General features: G+C 37.6%; 2 protein-coding genes across 4 annotated transcripts; both read left to right on the top strand.

Moving 5' to 3' along the window:
* Positions 1-257: 257 nt before the first annotated feature.
* On the top strand, positions 258-13,775 carry LOC114164262 (sucrose transport protein SUC4-like). 3 transcript variants are annotated; one of them, XR_003599516.1, is made up of 6 exons: positions 258-1,052; positions 5,911-6,650; positions 7,074-7,137; positions 7,220-7,263; positions 12,706-12,929; positions 13,187-13,738. XR_003599516.1 is itself a non-coding variant. In XM_028048865.1 (6 exons), exons 1-5 carry the CDS (start codon positions 551-553, stop codon positions 12,862-12,864), a joined length of 1,509 nt encoding a protein of 502 aa, XP_027904666.1. In that variant the 5' UTR covers positions 258-550; the 3' UTR covers position 12,865; positions 13,187-13,775. The 3 variants fall into 3 exon arrangements, 2 of the variants coding, with proteins under 2 accessions (XP_027904666.1, XP_027904665.1); XM_028048865.1 differs by having other exon boundaries at positions 12,706-12,865; positions 13,187-13,775; XM_028048864.1 differs by having other exon boundaries at positions 12,706-13,738.
* Positions 13,776-16,724: 2,949 nt separating this feature from the next.
* Positions 16,725-18,972, top strand: LOC114162903 (protein DETOXIFICATION 48-like). Its single transcript, XM_028046899.1, has 2 exons — positions 16,725-17,007; positions 17,204-18,972. Exons 1-2 carry the CDS (start codon positions 16,849-16,851, stop codon positions 18,689-18,691), a joined length of 1,647 nt encoding a protein of 548 aa, XP_027902700.1. The 5' UTR covers positions 16,725-16,848; the 3' UTR covers positions 18,692-18,972.
* The last annotated feature ends 3,020 nt before the right edge of the window (positions 18,973-21,992 follow it).

Raw genomic sequence — 21,992 nt, 5'->3', positions numbered from 1 at the left:
AGACAGGGTTGGGCTGTCATGGCAGTGTTTCTTAGTAATCTGATTGCAGAGCCCAGATTTGACAATTTGACAAATTGTGAGATTGCATAATGCAATGACAGGAAAAGAAAACCGGATTGGATAACACACGGTAATTAACACATGTTTCGTTGAAGGATAAAGTTGTCATTTGGCATTCCCGAAAAAGCGAGGGAAACCAATATTATAATAATATTATTATTATAAAATAAAATAACGATTCCGTACAGAGTAACAGTTGCTGTCCAGATTAAGGCTTAGGGGAGGACGGATCCGTAAATAGGTGGTGAGGTGAGGGTATGTTTGCAATAAACATTGCCATTGACACAGTCATACATTGTCTGTGGGAAGCGCAGTGTTTCAACGGAATGAAGTGTGCTACAATGCGCCGTCTCCAGCGGAAGCGCCACTCTTCTCTCTTTCTCTCTGTCTTCCTGGTCTTGCGCTATGCCCTGAGGAAACGGTCACACGGAGATTGCGAACAAGCTAGAGATGGGGACAGAAGGGTCACGGAATTTGGAATTCGGACACAATGGCGAATCAAGAAACTCAGCAGGGCCGTCCCCGGCAACAACGCCGGTCCAAGGATCGACCGGTGGTCCCGGCTAGGGTTCCGTTGAGGCTGTTGCTTCGGGTAGCGTCGGTTGCCGGAGGCATTCAGTTTGGGTGGGCATTGCAGCTCTCGCTTCTGACGCCGTACGTGCAGCAGTTGGGGATCCCGCACGTGTGGGCCAGCATCATATGGCTCTGTGGGCCGCTCTCTGGGCTGCTGGTCCAGCCCCTCGTGGGCCACTTGAGCGACCGCTGCACCAGCCGGTTCGGCCGCCGGAGACCGTTTATCTTGGGCGGAGCATTGGCGATCATCGCTGCTGTTCTGGTCATCGGTCACTCCGCGGACATCGGGTGGTGGTTCGGCGACACGCCCCATCATCGCCCCTGGGCTGTGGGCGTTTTCGTTTTCGGGTTTTGGATTTTGGACGTGGCTAACAACGTCACTCAGGGGCCCTGCAGAGCTTTGCTTGGTGATCTCACTGGTATATCTTTCTTCCCTCTGAATTTCCAATCGTTGAGGACCAAATCAAAGCCCTAAATTTGCACTTTCCTCCTTAAATATTAATTACACGTTCGTTTTTTATTCTCGCACTGTACTTTTATTTTTTCATGATTTTTCCTTAAAGGCGCGCTATCATCATATATTCAGTTTGGCTCCAACATGTTTGCTGTTTAGATTGGTTACAATTACTCTAACCTGCCAAGGAAGTACTTTAAAAACTACTAAATTGATGAACTAACTATTAGGTAATGTTGATCTCCCAATTTTCGACATATTAAATCGTGTGACAAAGTAATAGATGAAAAGTTGATGTTCAATTTGGAAAATTTATGTGCGTTTGGTACAGAACTGCAGCTCCGTAATTTTTATTTTACACAAACTCAGGCCGTGTAACTTGTGCAGGGCTATTCAAGGTTTTGCTTCTGTCCAAATTGATAGTTAGAGACAAAATTGCCCCAACTGTCTTACATTGGTTTCTGTCAAGGAAACCATAAGTCACTTATTATTGTTTTGGCTAGAAAAGTCTCCCTAGGGTTAGAGTGGCTTTTTCTCATGGTATTCGAATTGTTAGCATGGGTTATTTCTGATGTATAGCTACAACGTGCTTTCCATGTTTAATCAGGAAAGTAATACGATTTTCTTAGCAGGGAACTGAAATCCTTGATATTATGCTGCATTGCATGTACTCGTGATTTTGGTTCTTTAATGTTCACTTTCTTCAGAGGCCATTTTGGTTGAAATCCTTGTGCTATCTTTTTCTTTTTTCAAGACCCTTTGATTCTGAAGATATTTAAATAACTGGATAATTTGAAGATTTATGTTAGAGGAAGCTATTATAATTTATAATATTAGTACATTGAATTTTTTGAATTAAAATTGAACGAAAGATTCCATTGGCAAAGACATGGAGTTTGGTAATGGGACTATACATTGGGTATTGGCCGCTTAAGGAATTGGCCTATAATTCCAGTGCTGACTCTAGACTAGGGATACATAGGCTAAAGGGCGATGTCACCCTGACCAACACAGGCCAATCGGGCTAGTATCTGCTGCATTGCTGGTTATGTCGGGTGGGACTAAGTGAACTGATGGGTTTAATTACTCAACCCGTCCCCGCATTGCCATCTCTAAATTTTATGTCTAAAATTGATTCTTAGGTTAATGAATTGTAATTATGTCTTCTTGTAAAGGTTATTAAGAGTATGTATGACTTATAGGACACTTTGGGATGAACGGCAAATCTTACTATGCGAAATGACTATACAAGCCTACATATGATGTTTAGTGCATGTTATTTGTTGTTAGTAGGATCTTAAGAGTTTATTACTAGAAGCTGATGGAAGATTTTAGAGATCTTTGTAGTTATTACTATAGAAGATGATGTATTATTTCAAATTAATCAATTGAATAAATTTCTTTTTTTGAGATTTCTCCTTTCAAGTTGGTGTCGGAGCTCCTGAACTTGGGGGTTCAGCTTCTGCATTTCTTCTTAACCGTCTTAATTATTGTTCGTTTTAGGGTTGCTTAAAGTGCACCCATTTCCTTTAATTATTCCTTATTATCTAGGAGGGGAGTTAAGGAATCCCTACTATTTATTTTGGGTTAAATATGTTTTAAGTTCCTAAATTTTGACGTGAAAATGGAATTTGTCCTTGTCCAAAACTTTGATATAGTTTGGTCCCCAGAATGAATAAATATAGTCCTCCTAACCCAATTGCATTAAATTTTTTTTTACGTGTCGAACGACATTTCAGGTTGGCGTTTGTGTTTACAAATTTTGCACGTTCTAGCTCCAATGCCAATCTAAAACGCTGGTTAACAACTTAAGATTAAACACAGAGAAATATATTTCTAGAGGGCTTGAAGGACCCTTCTATTGTTTTTCTATTTATATTGATTAAGAGTTAATACAATAGGGAGATGGAAGGTCAAGGGACTATCCTAGACTGCTAGCTACAAAACTAGGAACAATAATTAGAGATAACCCAACATACAACTCCATAGTTTAGGCCTACTGGCTACACTAACATAAGTAGACTTAATAATTATTCCAACAATACGTAAAAAAAATATTAACGTCATTGGGACAAGAGAATTATATCCATTCATCTTTAAAGTTTGGGTACCAAAATGTATCAAGGTTTGAAATAATGACAAATTCCAATTTCGCGTTCAAGTTTTGGGACTACAAACATATTTAACCCATTTTTTTAGTATGACAACTTAAGATTTTGAAAATCCTTGCAAGACTCCTTCACCCTCTTCAATTGAAGAAGGAATGCCTGCACTAAATGCTGAAATTGAACGTCTAAAATATCTCATGAAGTCTATTAGTAAGTCACCTTCTAGTACTTGCTCACTAATCATGACATGTGAGAATTTCAATTCTTCTTTCAATGTTTCTAAAACTACATGTAAGGACTCTGGTGCGACAAACATATGATCCTTCATTCATCTCTTTTAACATCATATGTTTCTAGTGACCACATTACTCTTGCCGGTGGGACATGTATTCTAGTAGCTTGACGTGGCAATATTTCTCTTTTGCCCTTCCTCAGTCTTAAAGATGTCCTTTATATTCCAAAACTTTGTAATAAACTTATTTCTGTTTAAAAACTTAATGATAACCTAAATTGTTCTATAACCTTTCCCACTCAATGTGTTTTTCAGGATCTTGCAACGGGGATGATGATTGGAATGGTTAAGGAATAGTGAAAGTTGTATTGCTTTAACAACTTGGAAACTAAGGATAGTATTAGTATACAAACAGGTACTTCTTGTCTCCAGTCTTGTACTACTACTTTTGAGTCCTTTCAAATTTGGCTTTTCCACTATCGTCTTGGACATCCATTCCTTTCTCTATCGTAGACTCTTCTTTCTTTCAGATTTCTCCTTTGAAGTTTATCATTTCAAGGAAAATCTTAGGAACAAATGTAGAGATTTTTTCAATCTCTTCAATTTAGGAGCCATCCAGAATTTTAGAAGCCAAGGGCAGTTTGAGTAGTTTTTTTTTTCCTCTCACAGTTTGTGGGATTTGGGGAAGCGAAAGGAGATGGTATAAGGGAATGGCTGAAAGGGTAACATTGTTTTATGTCTTATAAAGAGTATTTTGATCATATTCCTAACGAATGTGTGACATCTTAACACAGTCGTCCATTTGTAGGATAGAGGAGATACTGGAGCGTGAAGTTTGCAAGAGTGATTGCACCCAACATAACATCAAGACTAAATAGGGTCTACTGAGATGTTTATTTTAGAGTTGGAAGATTTAAGATGGAGAGTTATTGGAGAAAATAATATTTTAGAGAGAATATCTAAATGAAAAGGGCTTCGTTATATTTAGTTGAATAGATTCTTAATACACTGAGTGAGTGGAATCTATTTCCTTGGTGAAGATTAAATGGGTGTAACGTCCAAGATGTACGAAGATGCATTTCCTCAATACAAAGGTCTACTATTTCTTAAGTAAATGAATTAAGCATGGCTGCTATTGCCACTGAACACCCTAATAGTAGGTAGAAACTGACATAGCTGATGATTTGATGGAGAGTTCATTAGAAAGTCATCAAAGGTGATAAGCCTTTTGGAGGTCATTGGAATACTGTTGGAAATCTGTTGGGAGTCACCAGCAGTAAAAAGGTCACAGGAAAATGTTGCTAGAAGTGTTTGATGGTGGAGAAGAAGGCCAATGGAAAAAGGAAGGTGAAAATAGAAATTAGAGCTGCTGAAATAAAAAACATTTCTATATTTTAAAAGCATGGTATGAGAACTTTGATGGGATGGTTCATAGCGGATGCATTGGCATTGATCTTATATTGTAAATTGTCCTAACTCAGCACTAAAACCTAGCTCAGGGGGAGAGGATTGCCTGTGTCTTATGAGGAGTATTTGGAATTATATTCAACAATGTTGGGCATCTTAATGTAGATAAACATTTAGTTATTTTTGCGTGAGACAATTTCATATGGTACTGTACGGGGATGTCCTTTGCTGGGGGGACCTGCATCCTTTCTGAAATCTATATTTGCTAAATTTTAATACAAAGAAAGAATCTCTTGCTAATATTCAAATATCTGATACATACATGCATTCTCATACTCCATAACTCTATCATTTATTTGGTTCCTCGCTTCTAAATCTACGTGATGTATCGTGTAAGAAGTAAAAGGTTGATGTGTATATTATATCATAAAATTATCTTTTGTAAATATTGTGCACATCTTCTGGGAAGGTTCTATTCGTTTTCTGTCTCTGTTCTTAAAGTATTCCCGCTGAAGAAAAACTACTATATCACTTAAAACTTGAAATCAAATTATCAGCATCTGACAATGGTGAATACATGGAAACACAAATATTGTACCACATTCGGTATCACAAATATTGTAACACAAATATTCTATCTCATATTCGGTAACAGTAGGAAAGAAAAGGATAAAAGTCACCTTACCCTCTCTCCTCAAAAACTGGATAAAATGATCCCAATAGACACAGAAGATAATTAGAATGGTAGAAAATAATAAATTCTCTACCAAATTGCTAATGTTTATTTCTACACGGATGATTGTCTGCTTGGTATGTACTTCTGAATAGAGCTCTCACTTAATTAAAAGGACATGGTTTTTATCTTTTTATTTTGATCACATCTTGCCTGAATGGTTTTGCAAATGTGGCCTTAAATGTCTGAATAAAACCCCTTCAACCCGACCTCAAAAAAGAACGGAAAAGATACAGCAAGAAATATCTTATCTAAATTGTAATTTATTTAAAATATCAGCTATAAAAAGAAAACAATACATTGACTGCCTCTATATTTTGTTTATGTATCTTTGAAATGTTAGGTAAGGATCACCGAAGGACTCGTGTTGCAAATGCTTATTTCTCCCTGTTTATGGCTATTGGTAATATTCTTGGATATGCAGCTGGGTCATACAGTGGTTGGTACAGGGTCTTTCCTTTCACCATGACCCCTGCATGCAATATTAGTTGTGCAAATCTCAAGTCTGCTTTCTATCTTGATGTTGGTTTCATCGCTGTCACCACTTATATAAGCATCATGGCAGCTCATGAAGTGCCTCTGAGTTCTAGTAGGGCACAACCTGTTGAAGCAGCAGCAGGGGAATCGGGTGTTGCTGGAGAAGCTTTTCTGTGGGAGTTATTCGGGACAGTCAGATATTTTTCAACCCCAGTATGGACAATACTATCTGCTACTGCCTTAACTTGGATTGGATGGTTTCCATTTCTCCTTTTTGATACTGATTGGATGGGCCGAGAGATTTATGGTGGTGAACCAAATGAAGGCCCTAATTATGATATTGGAGTTAGAATGGGGGCAATGGGCTTACTGCTTAATTCAGTTGTTCTTGGAATAACATCTGTACTCATGGAGAGGTTATGCAGGAACCGGGGGGCTGGGTTTGTGTGGGGAATCTCAAATATCTTGATGGCTGTCTGCTTTGTTGCAATGCTTATTGTAACCTATCTGGCAAATAGAATTGGCTATATAGGCAAAGAACTACCACCAACTGGCATTGTGATAGCTGCATTGACAATCTTTACCGTTCTTGGGTTTCCACTTGCAGTAAGTTGCTCTATTTCCTGCTAAAAGCATTTTGTTTGTTCTTTTTTCTGTCAGTATTGAAGGCACCCTTTCTGTCTCCCATGTTCCTTAAAACAAAAACTCAAATTCTGTCTTTTTGCACGGTTTCAGTTACTCATCATATGAAGTATCTTAATTGATTTGATTTTGTCTGCATGATCTCCTTAGCTCAAATTGACTTCCGTTCTCCTATGTACCTTAACATAAACAGTACTATTATGGCTCCTTGAGTCTCTTGGCTCAATCTTGGCTGCAGTCTTACCACAAACTGGCTTTTTCTATCTCGAGAATCAAGACACGTCAAAATTTAAAATTTGGAAATATCCCCATTAATTGTGCATGATTTTGCCAATATATTATTTGATCTGTGTAAGTTAATCTGGCTTCATGGATCAATTATTTCAGATCACTTACAGCGTTCCATATGCCTTAATTTCCACACATACTCAGTCATTGGGGCTTGGCCAAGGTGAGCAGGGTTGATACCTTATTCTTTCTTGAGTATATTATTGTATTTTATGGCTACTTATATTAACTGTTAGTATTTCCAGGATTGTCAATGGGGGTCCTAAATCTTGCAATAGTGCTCCCGCAGGTATTACTTTTTGAATTATCCCTATTTTTTATTTCTTTTGTTGGATGGGGTGAGGTGGGAGGTTGAGAACCAAAGGAAGTTTTTTGCAATTGCTTGTTTGGCATTCCCAGGAGATTTTGTGAAGAAGAGTCTTTGGACTTAAAAGTCTAACTCAACTTCACAAAATTAGTTTCTAAGATGAAATTTTCATTCATATGTATCTTATAATTTGGCTATATCTTTGGTCAATGTGAGATCTTCAATAAAAAAGAAATCCAACAGATGATCAACAAAGAGAAATTAAAGAGATGTGGTTGAATTTGTAAATCAGTTTACCATTATAGAGTATTATTATAAAGGTCAGTGAACCTCTGTTGCAGAACACATGGTTATAAGGACAGAGGAGCACTACATTACAGTTATTCATTTGTACCAAACTACAGCTGTCAGCTGTTTAGTTCTAACTAATAACAACTGTTCCATGTGTTTAGTCTTTGGATGTAAAACATGATTGTGAGATAAATTTACAGCACTGAGTGATCACATTAAATAATCAGAGTACGACAAGGGATAGCTTGCTAAGTGAGTTGAGTTTGAATCCATAATAGAGCAGTAGTAGCAGAAGCAAGGCTTGTGTATAACTTTTGTGCTTGACCGAGCTAAACCAGTTAGTTTTCTTGACAACCAAGAATGCCGCACCATAAATTGATCTTCTGTTATCAGGAGAAGTAGCCCAATCAGCATCTATTTTGAGAGTTTAGAACCAGAAATCATAGGAGAAAAATTGGAATCTGTTCTAGCATATTTGTCTTGGCTAGCAGATCCTTTATATATTATGTTTGTGTCAAGAGTGCCATTGGGCTGTGGGTGTACTTCAGAAAATGATCCAAGGCCCCTAGTGTTTGAGTGAAAAAACGTAGTCTAGTTTATGATTAAGAGGCTGAATCAAGGACGTATAGTTTCTAGTTAATCAAATGCTCCAAACTTATTACAAATATAATCAATTGTAGGACCTCTCACGGACTCGGTGAAGAAATTTGCCAAATGATTGTTAGAGTTGACAAAAACACCAACTTTGAAGCAATATGCAAGGAAGTTTAACTCTCTTAGCGACTGCTTGAACAAAATAGTTCACAAGAGGTTGAATCCATGATTGAATACCCTCCTATTGCATTGGCTGGGGACAACATTTTGTTTCTTTTGTAGGAAATTAAGTTATTTCCAATAAGAATGCAGTTTTGGAAAGTAGATATCTTTTTAGTTAGAGAACCTATTGAATCCTCATCCAAATATCCCACAACTCAATGGATAGTAAGGTATTCTTGCCTGCAGATATTCCTGTCATTTGAAATTACTTAGATACTCTTAATTATATCTAAAAGGTTGGTCTAATTTAATGTATGTTTCAATTTAACGTATTTGCCAAATCAGTTATTTTTAATGTAAACATGTTTCAATTCTTTTATTGTTGTTTAAAAATTTGTATTTTAAAAAATATACATGAATACTTACAAATATTCATTAACAATTGTGGTTACTCGCGTAACGCTCGTGTGGGTATGGGTTGGGTACATGAAGAATTTTCATCCAACGGTGTGGGTAATGAGGATTATTAGTCGTTTTTGTCTTGTCCTATTACCATTCCTACTTGGAGCTCCTTTGATACATTTCAATATACAAATGAGAGAATTCCCATGTCCTTCACAAGGACAGTTAAGAAATTTATTCACAACCTGCGGCAGAATTAGTTGTTTCCTCCCAAATATTAATCACATCTGTCCTTTGAAAAATGGTAATACTAATCTTTGAATTGTGCTACATCTATCCCCAAGAAGTGATGGTGTCTACCAAGATCTATTGAAGTCCCAAAGACCGCAAACTTTTCTCTAATATGCAGCCATAAGCAACATCATTCTGTCCTTTTCATAAAAAAATGCAGCCATAAGACCTTAATGGTGGCAAATGTAAATGATACATACGAAGAATTGGAAAACACCATAAAGGCACTGAAAATTATTGGTGCGAAGAATTTGTATTTATTTCCAAACTCATTCACTAATCACACGAGCACAAAAAATCAACTTCAAAAAGGGTGAAATGGTGAATTTTAGAATGCTACGTAACTACAGATCAATCTTGTTTTCCAACAAGGATTATCAGTCTCCAGGATAGAATCAATTTCCATAGTTAGGTGGTCAACGTTGTCATCACCCTTTAGCTAAAGCTTGATGTCAGAAGTTCAAGTGTCATAGTTGGTCCCATCCAGCTTGTCAAAAAAGTGACTGGGAAGGGATACATTTGGAGAAAATACGAGGATAAACCTTGGGAGTTCGTAGTGGTAGAAGACACCATGGGTGACGACCTAAAATATGGAAACAACCTGTAATAGCAAGAAAAAAGAAAGTTAGAGCCCCTATAATGGGCCAAGAAAGCACCGAACAAGGTAAAGCGCAGTGGGAAACATTGATAACAGTTGGAAAGAGTGTGACAGCACAACTCGGGAAACTGAAGAGACACGATGTTTTGATCCACATAGGATTGAGTCACGAGCCTAAACACAAAATAATCCTTCTTGTGACATATGGTTGAGGCAAGAAGCATACCCCGCCTTGAGTTGGGATGAATTTAAGTTTTTTCTTATAGGAAAGAGGAAAAGCTATATACACTAAATACATTAATGTTTATGAAAAAATTGTAGGCAGTAACCGAGAATTATGAAATTACTTTTCCCTTCTGTTCAGTTCTTTTATCTCCCCAGTATTGAATCCTCCCTTTGTTTCTTCGTTTAACAACAGCAACGACTTTTTCTTTTATCTCAAACACTTTATCCCTCTGTGCCTTATAATACGTGCGATTGAGGAAAGCTGATATATCCTTTGCTGTAGTAAGAAACATACAAGTGTCACTTCCTTGGCCTTTTCAAGTATGTGAGAAAGACACCCCTTTCCCTTGAGATAGGTTAGAACAAGATGGGACCATCTGAGAAAGTTTTCCCATTAATCTGTGTGAAGCTCTAAAGTCTTGGAGTTCACCAGTCTTTTTATGAAAAACTGAAATCTTTTTCTGTTGATTTTGGATCAGACATCATGGAAATCTGAATCAACAACCTACTGTCTAATGAGTGATTTTATAAAGAGAAAATTGCAATGAAGGCTATTATGATGAAACTGTAGCTATTAAGGTTGCACACTCCTGAAGATAAAATGGCGAGGAAGGTCGTAAGTGGTAAAATAGAGACCTGGACACCAGGGAAAAACCTAGAGCTATGATACCATGTGAAAAATTGTGTAGAAAGTAACCAATGATTGTGGAATTACTTTTCTTGATATGAGATAGAAATAATACGTGGGTGTTTAACGAAAAATGATTAAGAAAAGGAAATAAACCTCCTCAAACAAAGGAAATAAATCTCCTGAAATAAAGACAATTTAAATCGGGCAAATGTACCAAATAAACTCCTAATTCAAATCCTTTAATTTTAGGGATTTCTTACAAACAAATCTGTAGTTATTATTCAATCAATCTATACTTATTGCACAGTAAATGTGCAATATTTACACCCATATTTCAACAATATTTAAATGAAGAAATACGAAACTCATCTCCATGAGACCAACTTATAAGGTGGGAGTTTCCTAAATCTTTATAAGTTATTGGTAATAGCTATCTATTGAAAATGTGAAAATTGAGACTTTTTCCAATATATCGATTATATCCTGCACTATTGAGCTTGATAGGTAGATGATAAGGTAGATAACCTAGGAATTAATGTAGGATAAACTTTGATATTATCCTAGAATCTAAGTTTTGGCTTAACCAACTTTAAAAACTAGTTCATGAGGTGAGGCCCATGCGAGTTACTCCCTACTTATATACATTGTGACTATATTACTAGTCAATGGTGGTATCATTAACTCCAAAAAAATGGCGCCGATAGATAGTGGATCCACCGAGATGGCACAAGGTAGGGTTGTTTCTTGTTAACCTTTAAATACCATGTTGATAAGAGAGAAAGCAAGACACATGATTAAGAAAATTGCCTAATTACTATAACTGTATAAATCCTAGAATTGCTTAATTACCATAATTAAAATATCTACAATATCTAATAGTCTATAAAAATATATGAGTTAAATCTCACAAGTGGTCCTGAATCAGAGTACCGTCACAATTTCTCATCACTTGATAAAATGAGATTTATAAATGAATAATCAATTAATTGACGTTGATTCATGTATTCGGATACCATTAATAGCAACAGGCAGTGCAATTATAGTCTGATCCCGTACGGTGAACTTCCGTAATTATACTGATTTATAGTTCTCTCCCAAGGTATTTTGCTGAGTAAAACTACGAGGGCAGTAATTTTCGTGCTGGGGCCATCAATTGAGATGTCTTTTGACTAAGAATAACAATTTTTGGCATGGGAACTGAGAAAAGTTTAGAGAGTTGAGACATTCCTGAAACAAGTGTCAAGATATGTCTGATACATGGGTCCTTTTTAAAGGTTTCCATGCTTATGTTTTAACTTTTAATTTGGTCAACTTATTCCCACCTTTCATCTGCACAGTGTAAGACAATTAAAAGCTGTCCATTATTACAAGAGTACAACAAGAAATATATTTGAAATAGGCACAAAAATAAACCATCTGTATAAAAAAAAAATAGTAATGATCTCCAATTCCTTGGCAAATCTCTGGAGAAGATTTCATTTAATAAATCATGACCTGAGCACTCAAGGTTTGTCCTTGGATATTTGTTTCACACCAAAACATTCTCGAGTAACGATTGAGATTATGAGCATTTTGTTAAAGAGAGGTAGATTTGTGAACAGGAAAATTTAGCAGAGCTTAATAAAGCTTTTGCTTACTCCTGCCAAAGCCTTTAAAATTAGTTCAAGGGAATTTGGATTGAAGGACACAACATTCGCTGGGATTTCAAATTGCCTACACTATAGGATATATGCATCAATTAAATGCACTATACCGTGACTTACATTATGGTCTTTGTCATTTCTTCAGGCTCCACTTTGATTTTTTTCATTCATTATGAGCCCGAATTATTGCCTCTGTAAAACTAATTCAGGCTGCTGAAGAAAGTACTTGAAATACTCATCTCAATTAATTCACTTTTCCTTGATCCATCATGTTCTGAAATTACGTATTGCTTGAGACAGGCAATTAGATTTACCCAGAGTCGCACTGCTAATTTGTACAATCATGCAGGTTTAATGAAAATTTGCTTTGTACTTTTGCCTCTTCCCAGATACACATTTCAAGTAACTGATTGACAGATTTCAAACATGCCAGTAGACCTAGATTATAGAATTATTTTCAAATAAGAAAATTTATGGAATTATTTTACAGTTGTAAGTTTACGGAGATTTATCTCTTGCAAAAGAAAACTTTGTGGTGAAGGATCTTATTTGAGCTCTAAGTTTATGTATATGAATGTTTGAATTAGATGGTGGTGTCCCTGGGAAGTGGACCGTGGGATCAGCTATTTGGTGGAGGAAACTCTCCGGCCTTTGCTGTGGCAGCTGTTGCAGCCCTTCTCAGTGGATTCATAGGTATCTTGGCTATTCCCCGATCTGGCGGTCAAAAGTCTACAAGCCAAGCATGAGGTATCATGTTCTTTCTACATTTGACACGGATTTCTTTTGAAAGAGGGATGAGGAAAATGGACAGGTAGCAATAATTTGTAAATAGTTATGTGTTTGATTGTAGTCTTTTTATCGAGCCTTCTATTCATTGAAATATCTCCGGCCCAATCTTTTTGTAATACGAATAATTGATTACATGGATGTGTTTTTATTTTATTGATCATTATTTATGGGCAATGAACTAAGTTCTACTGCTATTATTTTCTGATGTTTTGGAAGCTTTTGACTCTCTCTCTGTCTCTCTTTTGTCATCCTGATGAGTGAGTGGTCTGTTTTAAACAGTGAGAATGTTCTGCTTTGTTAACCACGAGGGACCCTCTACTGGCCGTAAGAAAGGGTGATTTTTCTTGATGTATAAGGAACAATGTAAAAGAAGAAATTCTTATAGCACTACTTTTCCAAACATCCTCTGGCAACTCATATAATCATGAAAGCTGCCATCAAATACTGATTAGAAGATTATCTGCAATCAGTGGAGAATTTCTTCATTGTAAATCAGCACCACCTGTGTAGATGTTGCTTTTAAAGGCTAATGCGGTGGGAAGTAGTTGGGGCATCTTCTGTAGGTTCTAAGATTACTCGTGGGCGACATCTTTACAACCAAGATGAGTTGCTGCTGTTTGAGAATTATTCCATGTGAAAAATTCTTTTATTTTTAGGATTGTGCGTGATGCTTCAAGCATGATGTATTGGAATTTTAAGACTTTTGTGTAATTTGTTTGTATTAGATGAATGTGCTTATTGGCCAACACTGAATATGATAATTGTGCTGATGGAAACCTTGATTAAGACACGGTTTTAATGACCCATTTTTCTTTTGGGTTTGATTTATAATGGTCATTCATTTAATGTGTACATTTAATTTATCTTACTTCTTTTGAACATGGAATAAATTCTTGTTTTTAATACACTTCACTATTCATGAAAGTCTGATTTGCTTTCAATTCTTCGTACATTTGTCTGTTCCTAAGACTCAAAGAGCATTTAAAATATCAACCTTTATGTCATCATTGTCCTAACTATTAGTGAATAGATCTTCCAACCACGTGCCAGCTGCGCTGCTGGAATTTATCCGTCTAACCAGCCAGCAAAACTTTCTGTAAAGATTGGATTGAATTTTGCAGGTTATTATAATTTACAGGAAACAAGTGTTTACTGTTGCCGAGAGGGTTGGATGAATGAATCATTACATATTTTCAGTTTATTATGCTCATTTTATATAACAAAACCATGATTATTAATTTCTTTTAGTTGCTGGTAATTATTGGGCACACATTTCCATACTAGATTGTATGCCATGCGTATTCTACTGTTCATCAGAGTTCTAGCAGGTATGCTTTCTGGATTTCATCCATATGAACATGCAAGTGTATGTCTCCATAAATGATCATTTATGTCGCGTAGCGACGGAATTCAATAGTTATATGTATCTCTTCATTAAACCAATGTACTTGAACTGGTAGAGTAATAATCTCAAAGTGAAAACACTTATCATTCTTTTCCCTTTCATTAAGTTAAAAGAAGTGGTGGCTGATCTCCAATATGGCAACTTGTTTTCTGATATCTTTTTTTTTATCGATAACAGTAAGTTGGTACGCCATGATGACGTGATCCTGAACTCGTGGCTGCTTCAATTCATTTAATATAATCTTTTGCTGTTGGAGAGATATCTAGAGCTTACGCAGCTTCACCTTGCCAATCCATTTAGTGTGCCAAATTCGAGATAGGTTTCCTCCCATTCATATTTATTCATTGTTTGGATGAGACTGGTTTTTTCAGATTGTCCATTGTCAGAACTTTCACTGTTGCTTTATAAATTAATTCCAAAGCATTGGTTCCCTTGCATGATACATATCTTTCATTTCACATCAAATTGGTGAGCTACAGACACATGGAATCTGACATGGGATGGCCTTGAGTTACAGCAGATTTTTAATATATTTTCTTTTATCATTATACAATGAAATTCTGATGGCTGAAGTTGCTCAGACGGCAAGGGAAAAAAAAAAAGAAAAAAAGAAGAAAGAGTTTACCTGCTGTGTTTGGGCTAATGATGATACAGAAGTTTCTGTTTCCTCATATATAACTTCATGCTCTCGTATTCACAGACAGACTCATCTTAATTCCATCATCTTCTGATATAAGATTAAATGGTTGTAATTTGAGCACGTAATTCTCTCTAGTGTCTCCTATCTCCCATCTGTCTCTTCTCCATACGGCCAGCTACCATCATTCCCCATTAACACCACTGGTGGTCCCTCTATGACACCAACACCTACCTCCATAATCCACACACATATTTTGCATATGTAAATAGATATACACATATCCATGAAGATAACCTTTATAAAAGGGGAAGTGGGAAAAAAAAGTGCAATATAATATACCCTGTATTTAACCTTTTGCAGCTTAAAATAAAATCCTAGGTAGGAACACACTAGTTTTATAATATGAACTAGGGAAAACAAGCCTATGAACTTTGATTTGTAACCATGTATCTCACTTAGAATTCATAATAACTTTTCATTTTCCTCTACTGTTTGATGCCAAGAAATATATATTACATGGACTAGTGGACACCCGTCCACTACATATATATATTTGAACATATCTGCTTGGTAGGGGATAAAACATTGAACAAGTGATAATAGTGGGAGTACAGCAAGAGGCATAGAACCGTGTGGGTCCAAAATTGGATGCAAGAAAAAACTTGCTTCATCTGTTAAATAAGGTAGCAGTCAAGGAATGTTTTGCCCTTCGGCTGGTTCAGATGGTCTATATATAGACAATGGATGTGTTGGGAATGGAATTTAGGACATGGTCTGGAGAAGATTGAGACATGCATGGCTTCTGCCTCAACCAACATGCAATGCCAAACATTTTTTGCCAGCACTACAAATTAGCAACTACCACCCACTGTCCAAAACCAAACAAAATATGTTGTAGTGAAAGTGAGTTAAAATTTGTACAAACTGTTGTTCTCTTTTTATTATATTCTGGTTTTTCTCTTTCTTTTCCACTTTTTTGCTCTTCTCTTTCTACCTTCCTTTTAAAGGTAAAAGAATTATAAAAATTTTGTTGAGTGCAAACACCAATGCATAAGCATCGTGTGTGGCCTTTCCATTCTAAAAGTATCACATCCCATACCAAAATGAAAAGGGAATATTAGTAATAATAAGTTTGTTTGACAAGTAGGGGAATTTTTCTTTGGTGAATTGGGTTGGCATTTCCAGTTTGAGGATAAAATTCTGTGTGTTCCTTATACAGGGAAATGGAAAACCCAACGTGGTGTTTTAAAAGATTATCCACACATAATCCATCCATTAATAACTGGGGGAGTTTAATTTAAACCACTACTATGGCCATCATTATCAAATCAAAGCGTGTGATCGATTTGACGGCTAAAATAACCACTAAAGCGAATAAATCTGTCCATTCTTTTTCTTCAGTTTCACCATCCAAAAGATAACACCTTTTGCTTCCTCTCCACACTCAAAGGTAAGGTAAAGGGGACCTTCCAATTTGTTTTTCATCTTTTTCCTTTTAAATATATTATTATTATTATTATTATTATAATCACATATTCTTATATTTTCTTTTTGTAGACAAAGAGAAGGTCGGTTGCCTCCGAGGACCTCCACAAAGCATTTCTTCCGTTCAAGCTTCTCTCTCTCTTTCACCCTTTTCTTTTGGTAATTAATTTCATAGTCATATATAATGTATATAGTTCAGCAATATTTGTGTATAATGACACGTAACCTTTGTAGGGCCACCTTTTCATTCATAAAAACACATTCCCCTTCACCCTTTCCCTCGCATCCTCAAACACAAAACCCTCTTATTCTTCCCTCACACACACAACTTCAAACGCACTGCACGATCACTAACCCCAAACACCACCTACCTTCTTCTTCTGTTACATACATAATATATCATCATCCATCATGTGTAATCCCAAACCATCCCCATCATCATCATCATCATCCCCATTTCTGTGTCCCACAAAAGCCCACATCATAACCCCCGACCCCAAACTCAAAAATCACCCTCCGCTTCATCGTCAACTTCAGGATGAACTTCACAGATGGCCAACTCCCAACGAGGTAACGACAGACACACAGAGAAGATATTAATACTCATTTTCTGTGAATGTAATTTGAATGAAGTTGCGGAAGATACCATCTTCATGGTCACATCACACGATGAAAAACAAACAATGGGAGTTTGTGATATTAACGTGTTTTTGTCGTATTTTTTGTCCATGCTACTTTATAATTTTTTAGTGCATTGGTGGTGCAGGTAATAGCAGAAATGAAGGCACTGGGGAAGATATCATGCCCAACAGCACTCACGGGGTTGCTCTTATATTCAAGAGCCATGATCTCAATGCTCTTCCTAGGTTACCTTGGGGAGATGGAGCTCGCCGGAGGCTCTCTGTCCATCGGCTTCGCCAACATCACCGGCTACTCCGTCATCTCCGGTCTTGCCATGGGAATGGAACCCATTTGCGGCCAAGCCTACGGCGCAAAACAGTGGAAAACGCTGGGCTTGACCCTCCAGAGAACCGTCCTCCTCCTCCTCTCCACCTCCATCCCCATCTCCCTCACCTGGCTCAACATGAAGTCCATACTCTTATGGTGCGGCCAGGACCACCAGATATCCTCCACCGCACAAACCTTCATCCTCTTCTCCATCCCCGACCTCTTCCTCCTCTCCCTCCTCCACCCTCTCCGCATCTACCTCCGAACGCAAAGCATCACATTGCCCCTGACCTACTGCTCCGCCCTCTCCCTCCTCCTCCACCTCCCCCTCAACTTCCTCCTAGTCGTCCACTTCAAAATGGGAGTCTCCGGCGTCGCCATAGCCATGGTCTGGACCAACCTCAACCTCTTCCTCTTCCTCTCCTCCTTCGTCTACTTCTCCGGCGTCTACAAAGACTCCTGGGTCCCACCCAGCTCCGACTGCCTCCGCGGCTGGTCCTCCCTACTTGCACTTGCGGTTCCCACCTGCGTCTCCGTCTGCCTCGAATGGTGGTGGTACGAACTCATGATAATCCTCTGCGGCCTCCTCCTCAACCCCAAAGCCACCATTGCTTCCATGGGCATCCTCATCCAAACCACCTCCCTCGTCTACGTCTTCCCCTCCTCCCTCAGCCTCGGCGTCTCCACCCGCGTCGGCAACGAGCTCGGCGCCAACCGCCCCGCCAGGGCCCGCATTTCCATGATAGTCTCGCTCGCCTGTGCCGTCGCGCTCGGCCTCGCCGCCATTGCTTTCACCACCCTCATGCGACATCAATGGGGCAGATTCTTCACCGCTGACACCGATATTCTCGACCTCACCGCCTCCGTGCTCCCCATCGTCGGCCTCTGCGAGCTCGGCAACTGCCCCCAGACCACCGGCTGCGGCGTCCTCCGCGGCAGCGCCCGGCCCACCGTCGGAGCCAACATCAACCTGGCCTCGTTTTACTTGGTGGGCATGCCCGTCGCTGTTCTCCTCGGGTTCGTCGTGAAAATGGGTTTTCCTGGGCTCTGGCTTGGGTTGCTTGCGGCTCAAGCCTCCTGCGCTTCTCTCATGATCTTCGTTCTCTGCACCACTGACTGGAACGCTCAAGTGCAGAGAGCCAATGACCTTACCACCGCTAATTCTGCTTCTCCCAAGTTACCCACCACTCTCACGCCGACAACCTCAAACCATGTTTCTCTTCCAGAGACTCTTGCCACCCATGATCACCTTCCCCACACACCCTCTCTTGAAACAGACCCTCTCATTATACACACCGTAAATTAATTCACCCATTATTTAATTAACCACTTCATCATTCCTCGCCAGAATCCACACCAGATTGGATTGTACAAGTTGTACTGAGGACAAAAAAAAATTTAATATTTATCTTCTCCCCTGTTTCTCTCACATTCATTATCCACTCTTTTTCAGGTGGTCGCGATAGTAATGATGAAATTAAACTCCTATAAACTCGGTTTTATTATGTAAAGTAACTTTCTTTTTAATATTCTAGTGGAATAAGATTTTCATGATATGAACTTTACACACGGGTTTACCCGAGGAGAGGAAAAATATAGTGTGTATAAAAGAAAGAACGAGTCTTTTATTATTATTATTATGTTTTTCTCAGAACCTTTCGGAGAAAGAGAAAAGCATCGGGTTCAGATGTCGGTTTTTATTGAAGGAAAACAAAAGGGGTTTCTGAGTAACGTTCGTGCTGTTTCCTTCCCCAAAGGGCAAAACTCTTGACTGTCTAAAAATGGAAAAAAGAAATACCTCTAAGACCATGAAAACCAAGCCTAAAGCGTGAATTTAAACTCGATCGCTTTCGTTTCTCACTGTTCCATGTAAAAGATAACAATAATAAGAATTATTTGAAAGAAAAGGGTATTTGGGGCGTGAAGGAAAAATAGCTTTGATCCTCACGTCGCTCAATGAGTGTATGATAATGATGGTTATTCATTAGGGTTGGTGTTGAGTATCTAAAACTGGAGCTCTAATTGTACATTCTCGTAAATGGTTGTCGTACAATTCCGTAATGTGCGTGTGATGCACAGAGAGAAAATTGGCCCCATGAGTGTGTGTGTGTGTGTATTATCATTGCTATTATTATTTAAGTTTGCGCTGCTTCTTCTTCCCACACACCCTAACGTGTTGTGTGTGTTGAACAATTTGTTCTCCTCTCTCGTTAACTTTTATTAGGACCACTGTATATGATTGAATGACACATGTCTGTGTGCGAGAAACATTACATTTACGAAATGATATGTTTCTGTAATGTTTTTCAATGCACGATGCACATATGGCAGAATGATTAGTGGTGGACGAGTTGTGACAGTGGCAATGAAAAATGCGTAGAATATATATGCTTCTTACTTAATGCTCTTTTCCATAGTGTCTGTACGACAAATAAAGAAAGGATGAGCAAGGAAACAAATAGACACAGACAATGACGCGAAAAGACAACAAAAATAAAATTCAAGTTTTTTAATGTATATGTTTTGAACAACTTCAAATGTTTGATGCATGATCTTAAACCAGCTTGCTTATAAACTTCTAAACACTTCCTCCATCCATAGCTATGATTGGTTTAGCATTTCCTTTACTCTACTAATAGTTTGTAAATGAAGTCTGATGTTGTCTGGTTTAAGTTTAAAACATTGAAAAGTAGAGAATTGGAAACACAGTTGAGAAGAGTAGTAGAAAAATAAAAATGGAAATACCTTGGTGAAAGCAGCAGAGAGATGGATTTGATTTAATAAACGATTAATGAAGTTTTTGAGTGGCAAAGAGAGAAGCAGAAGTGCAGAAGGCAGAGAGTGGCTGGTGGGGGTGAGAGGTATAATGAAAAAGAGGTTAGAGTGAGTGTGTTTTATTTTACATGGTTAATGGTCTCAAGTGTACGATAAAAAAAGGTTGAAGACAAAGAGACAGAGACAAGGGCACACACAAATGGAGAGAGGTATCTACTGAGAGAAAACAGTAAAAGAATGATAACAATAATTGGTAGGAGAGAAGTATCTACTGGAGAAGGGTATTGGAGGGGCCCTGTTTGGAACTGCAGAAACAAAATCCAGCTATTATTGCCTCTGTCTACTTCTCAGATGACAAAAATATTGCAACAGTGCCTCTGCATTGCCACTTCCCCACCACCTCATTTGTTTTTCTCCATTCAAGAAATAAATAAATAAACTTAGCAAACATTTTGTTCATTGATTCATTGATTCACAACAATGAGTGCTTGTGTTGTATGAGAAGGGCCCATCTCATATTTTTGCAGTTTAGAGTGGAACGCCAAGGCCATGTTTGTCGTGTTGGCCTTCTTTTCCTCCCGACCTAGTGCTTCAAACCACCTTATCTTCTTCCACTTTTCATACTTATAATTCTATCTATATATCTATCTATCCTAGTATTACTTCATACTTATACACTTCTGGCAAACAATTCTCTTTATAATGCCTCCTACACATTTCCAACATTTCATCATGCCTATCCAACATTTTTAGTTTCCAACACAGATTCTGTGGATATATGCCACCTCTCTCCCAACCCTTTTCTCCCTGTGTTTTCCATCTCAACCTAAACCTTTATTCCTCTTCTTCCTCTTATTCCTTATTCATATTTCATTTCTTGACTTTCATACTTTATTTCTTGACATGACTTAAGGTAGATTATTGATTAATGTATTAATGTATTACTGTTTTTTCTTTTAAAAGAATCTATGACTCATGCTAAATCACGCCAAAAATTCAAAGATGGAAGTCAAAATATAATTTTCTTTCGTTTCGTCTTATTTTTACTATTTGCAACCCTGAACTATCTTGTATGAGATGCATCCTGCTGCAAATCACAACTTAACAGACCACTAATTTCGTACTCAAAAACGTCTGTTGTTTAAAGTTCAGAACTTTAAAAGGGTTAAATTAACGAAACCTGCATACGAGATTTCCACTTACAAGGATTTTTGCAAGTTGGTATTGTCATCATATATGCATTAGTGAAAGCTGTTTCCATGCCCACCTTTTTTTCCGTATTGCCACTTTTTTCCCTTTCATCTTTCATCACACACATAACATAGGTTACATGTATATACCATGGATGATATGTGTGCATGCTTGCATGCTATGATATGTATGTATTTTTTTAAAGTTAGATATGTATTTGAGGTGGATCACGAGGTTATCGAGAGTTAAGGTAAGTTGTTGTTTTCTCATGTGAAAATCTCACATTAACTAGAAGTTAGACAAATTTATAATGTATAAATATATATAAATTTTATTTTACATATTAATTTTATGGGGTTGGATTATTGTTAATTTTTTCGTAAAAAGAAAGTGTGTTGGTGAGTATAGTGGCGGATGTTGGATGATGAGGGAGGCATAAATGAGAGTGGGGTCATGGGGTTGAGAAAAAAGAGAATAAGTATAATGATATTTTAATTACTAAATTTTGATATTTTTTTTTTACCAGAGATGTGATCTTTTAAGTGATTTATTTTTAAATATTAAGAATAAATAATGAAAAATAGAAAACCACTTTAAAAATAACATCTAAAATTATATGAAAAAATTGTGAAAATTTAGTA

This window comes from Vigna unguiculata, chromosome 9 (assembly GCF_004118075.2).
Source record: "Vigna unguiculata cultivar IT97K-499-35 chromosome 9, ASM411807v1, whole genome shotgun sequence".
Taxonomy (NCBI): Eukaryota; Viridiplantae; Streptophyta; class Magnoliopsida; order Fabales; family Fabaceae; genus Vigna; species Vigna unguiculata.
This window is presented reverse-complemented; position numbering and strand designations above follow the sequence as displayed.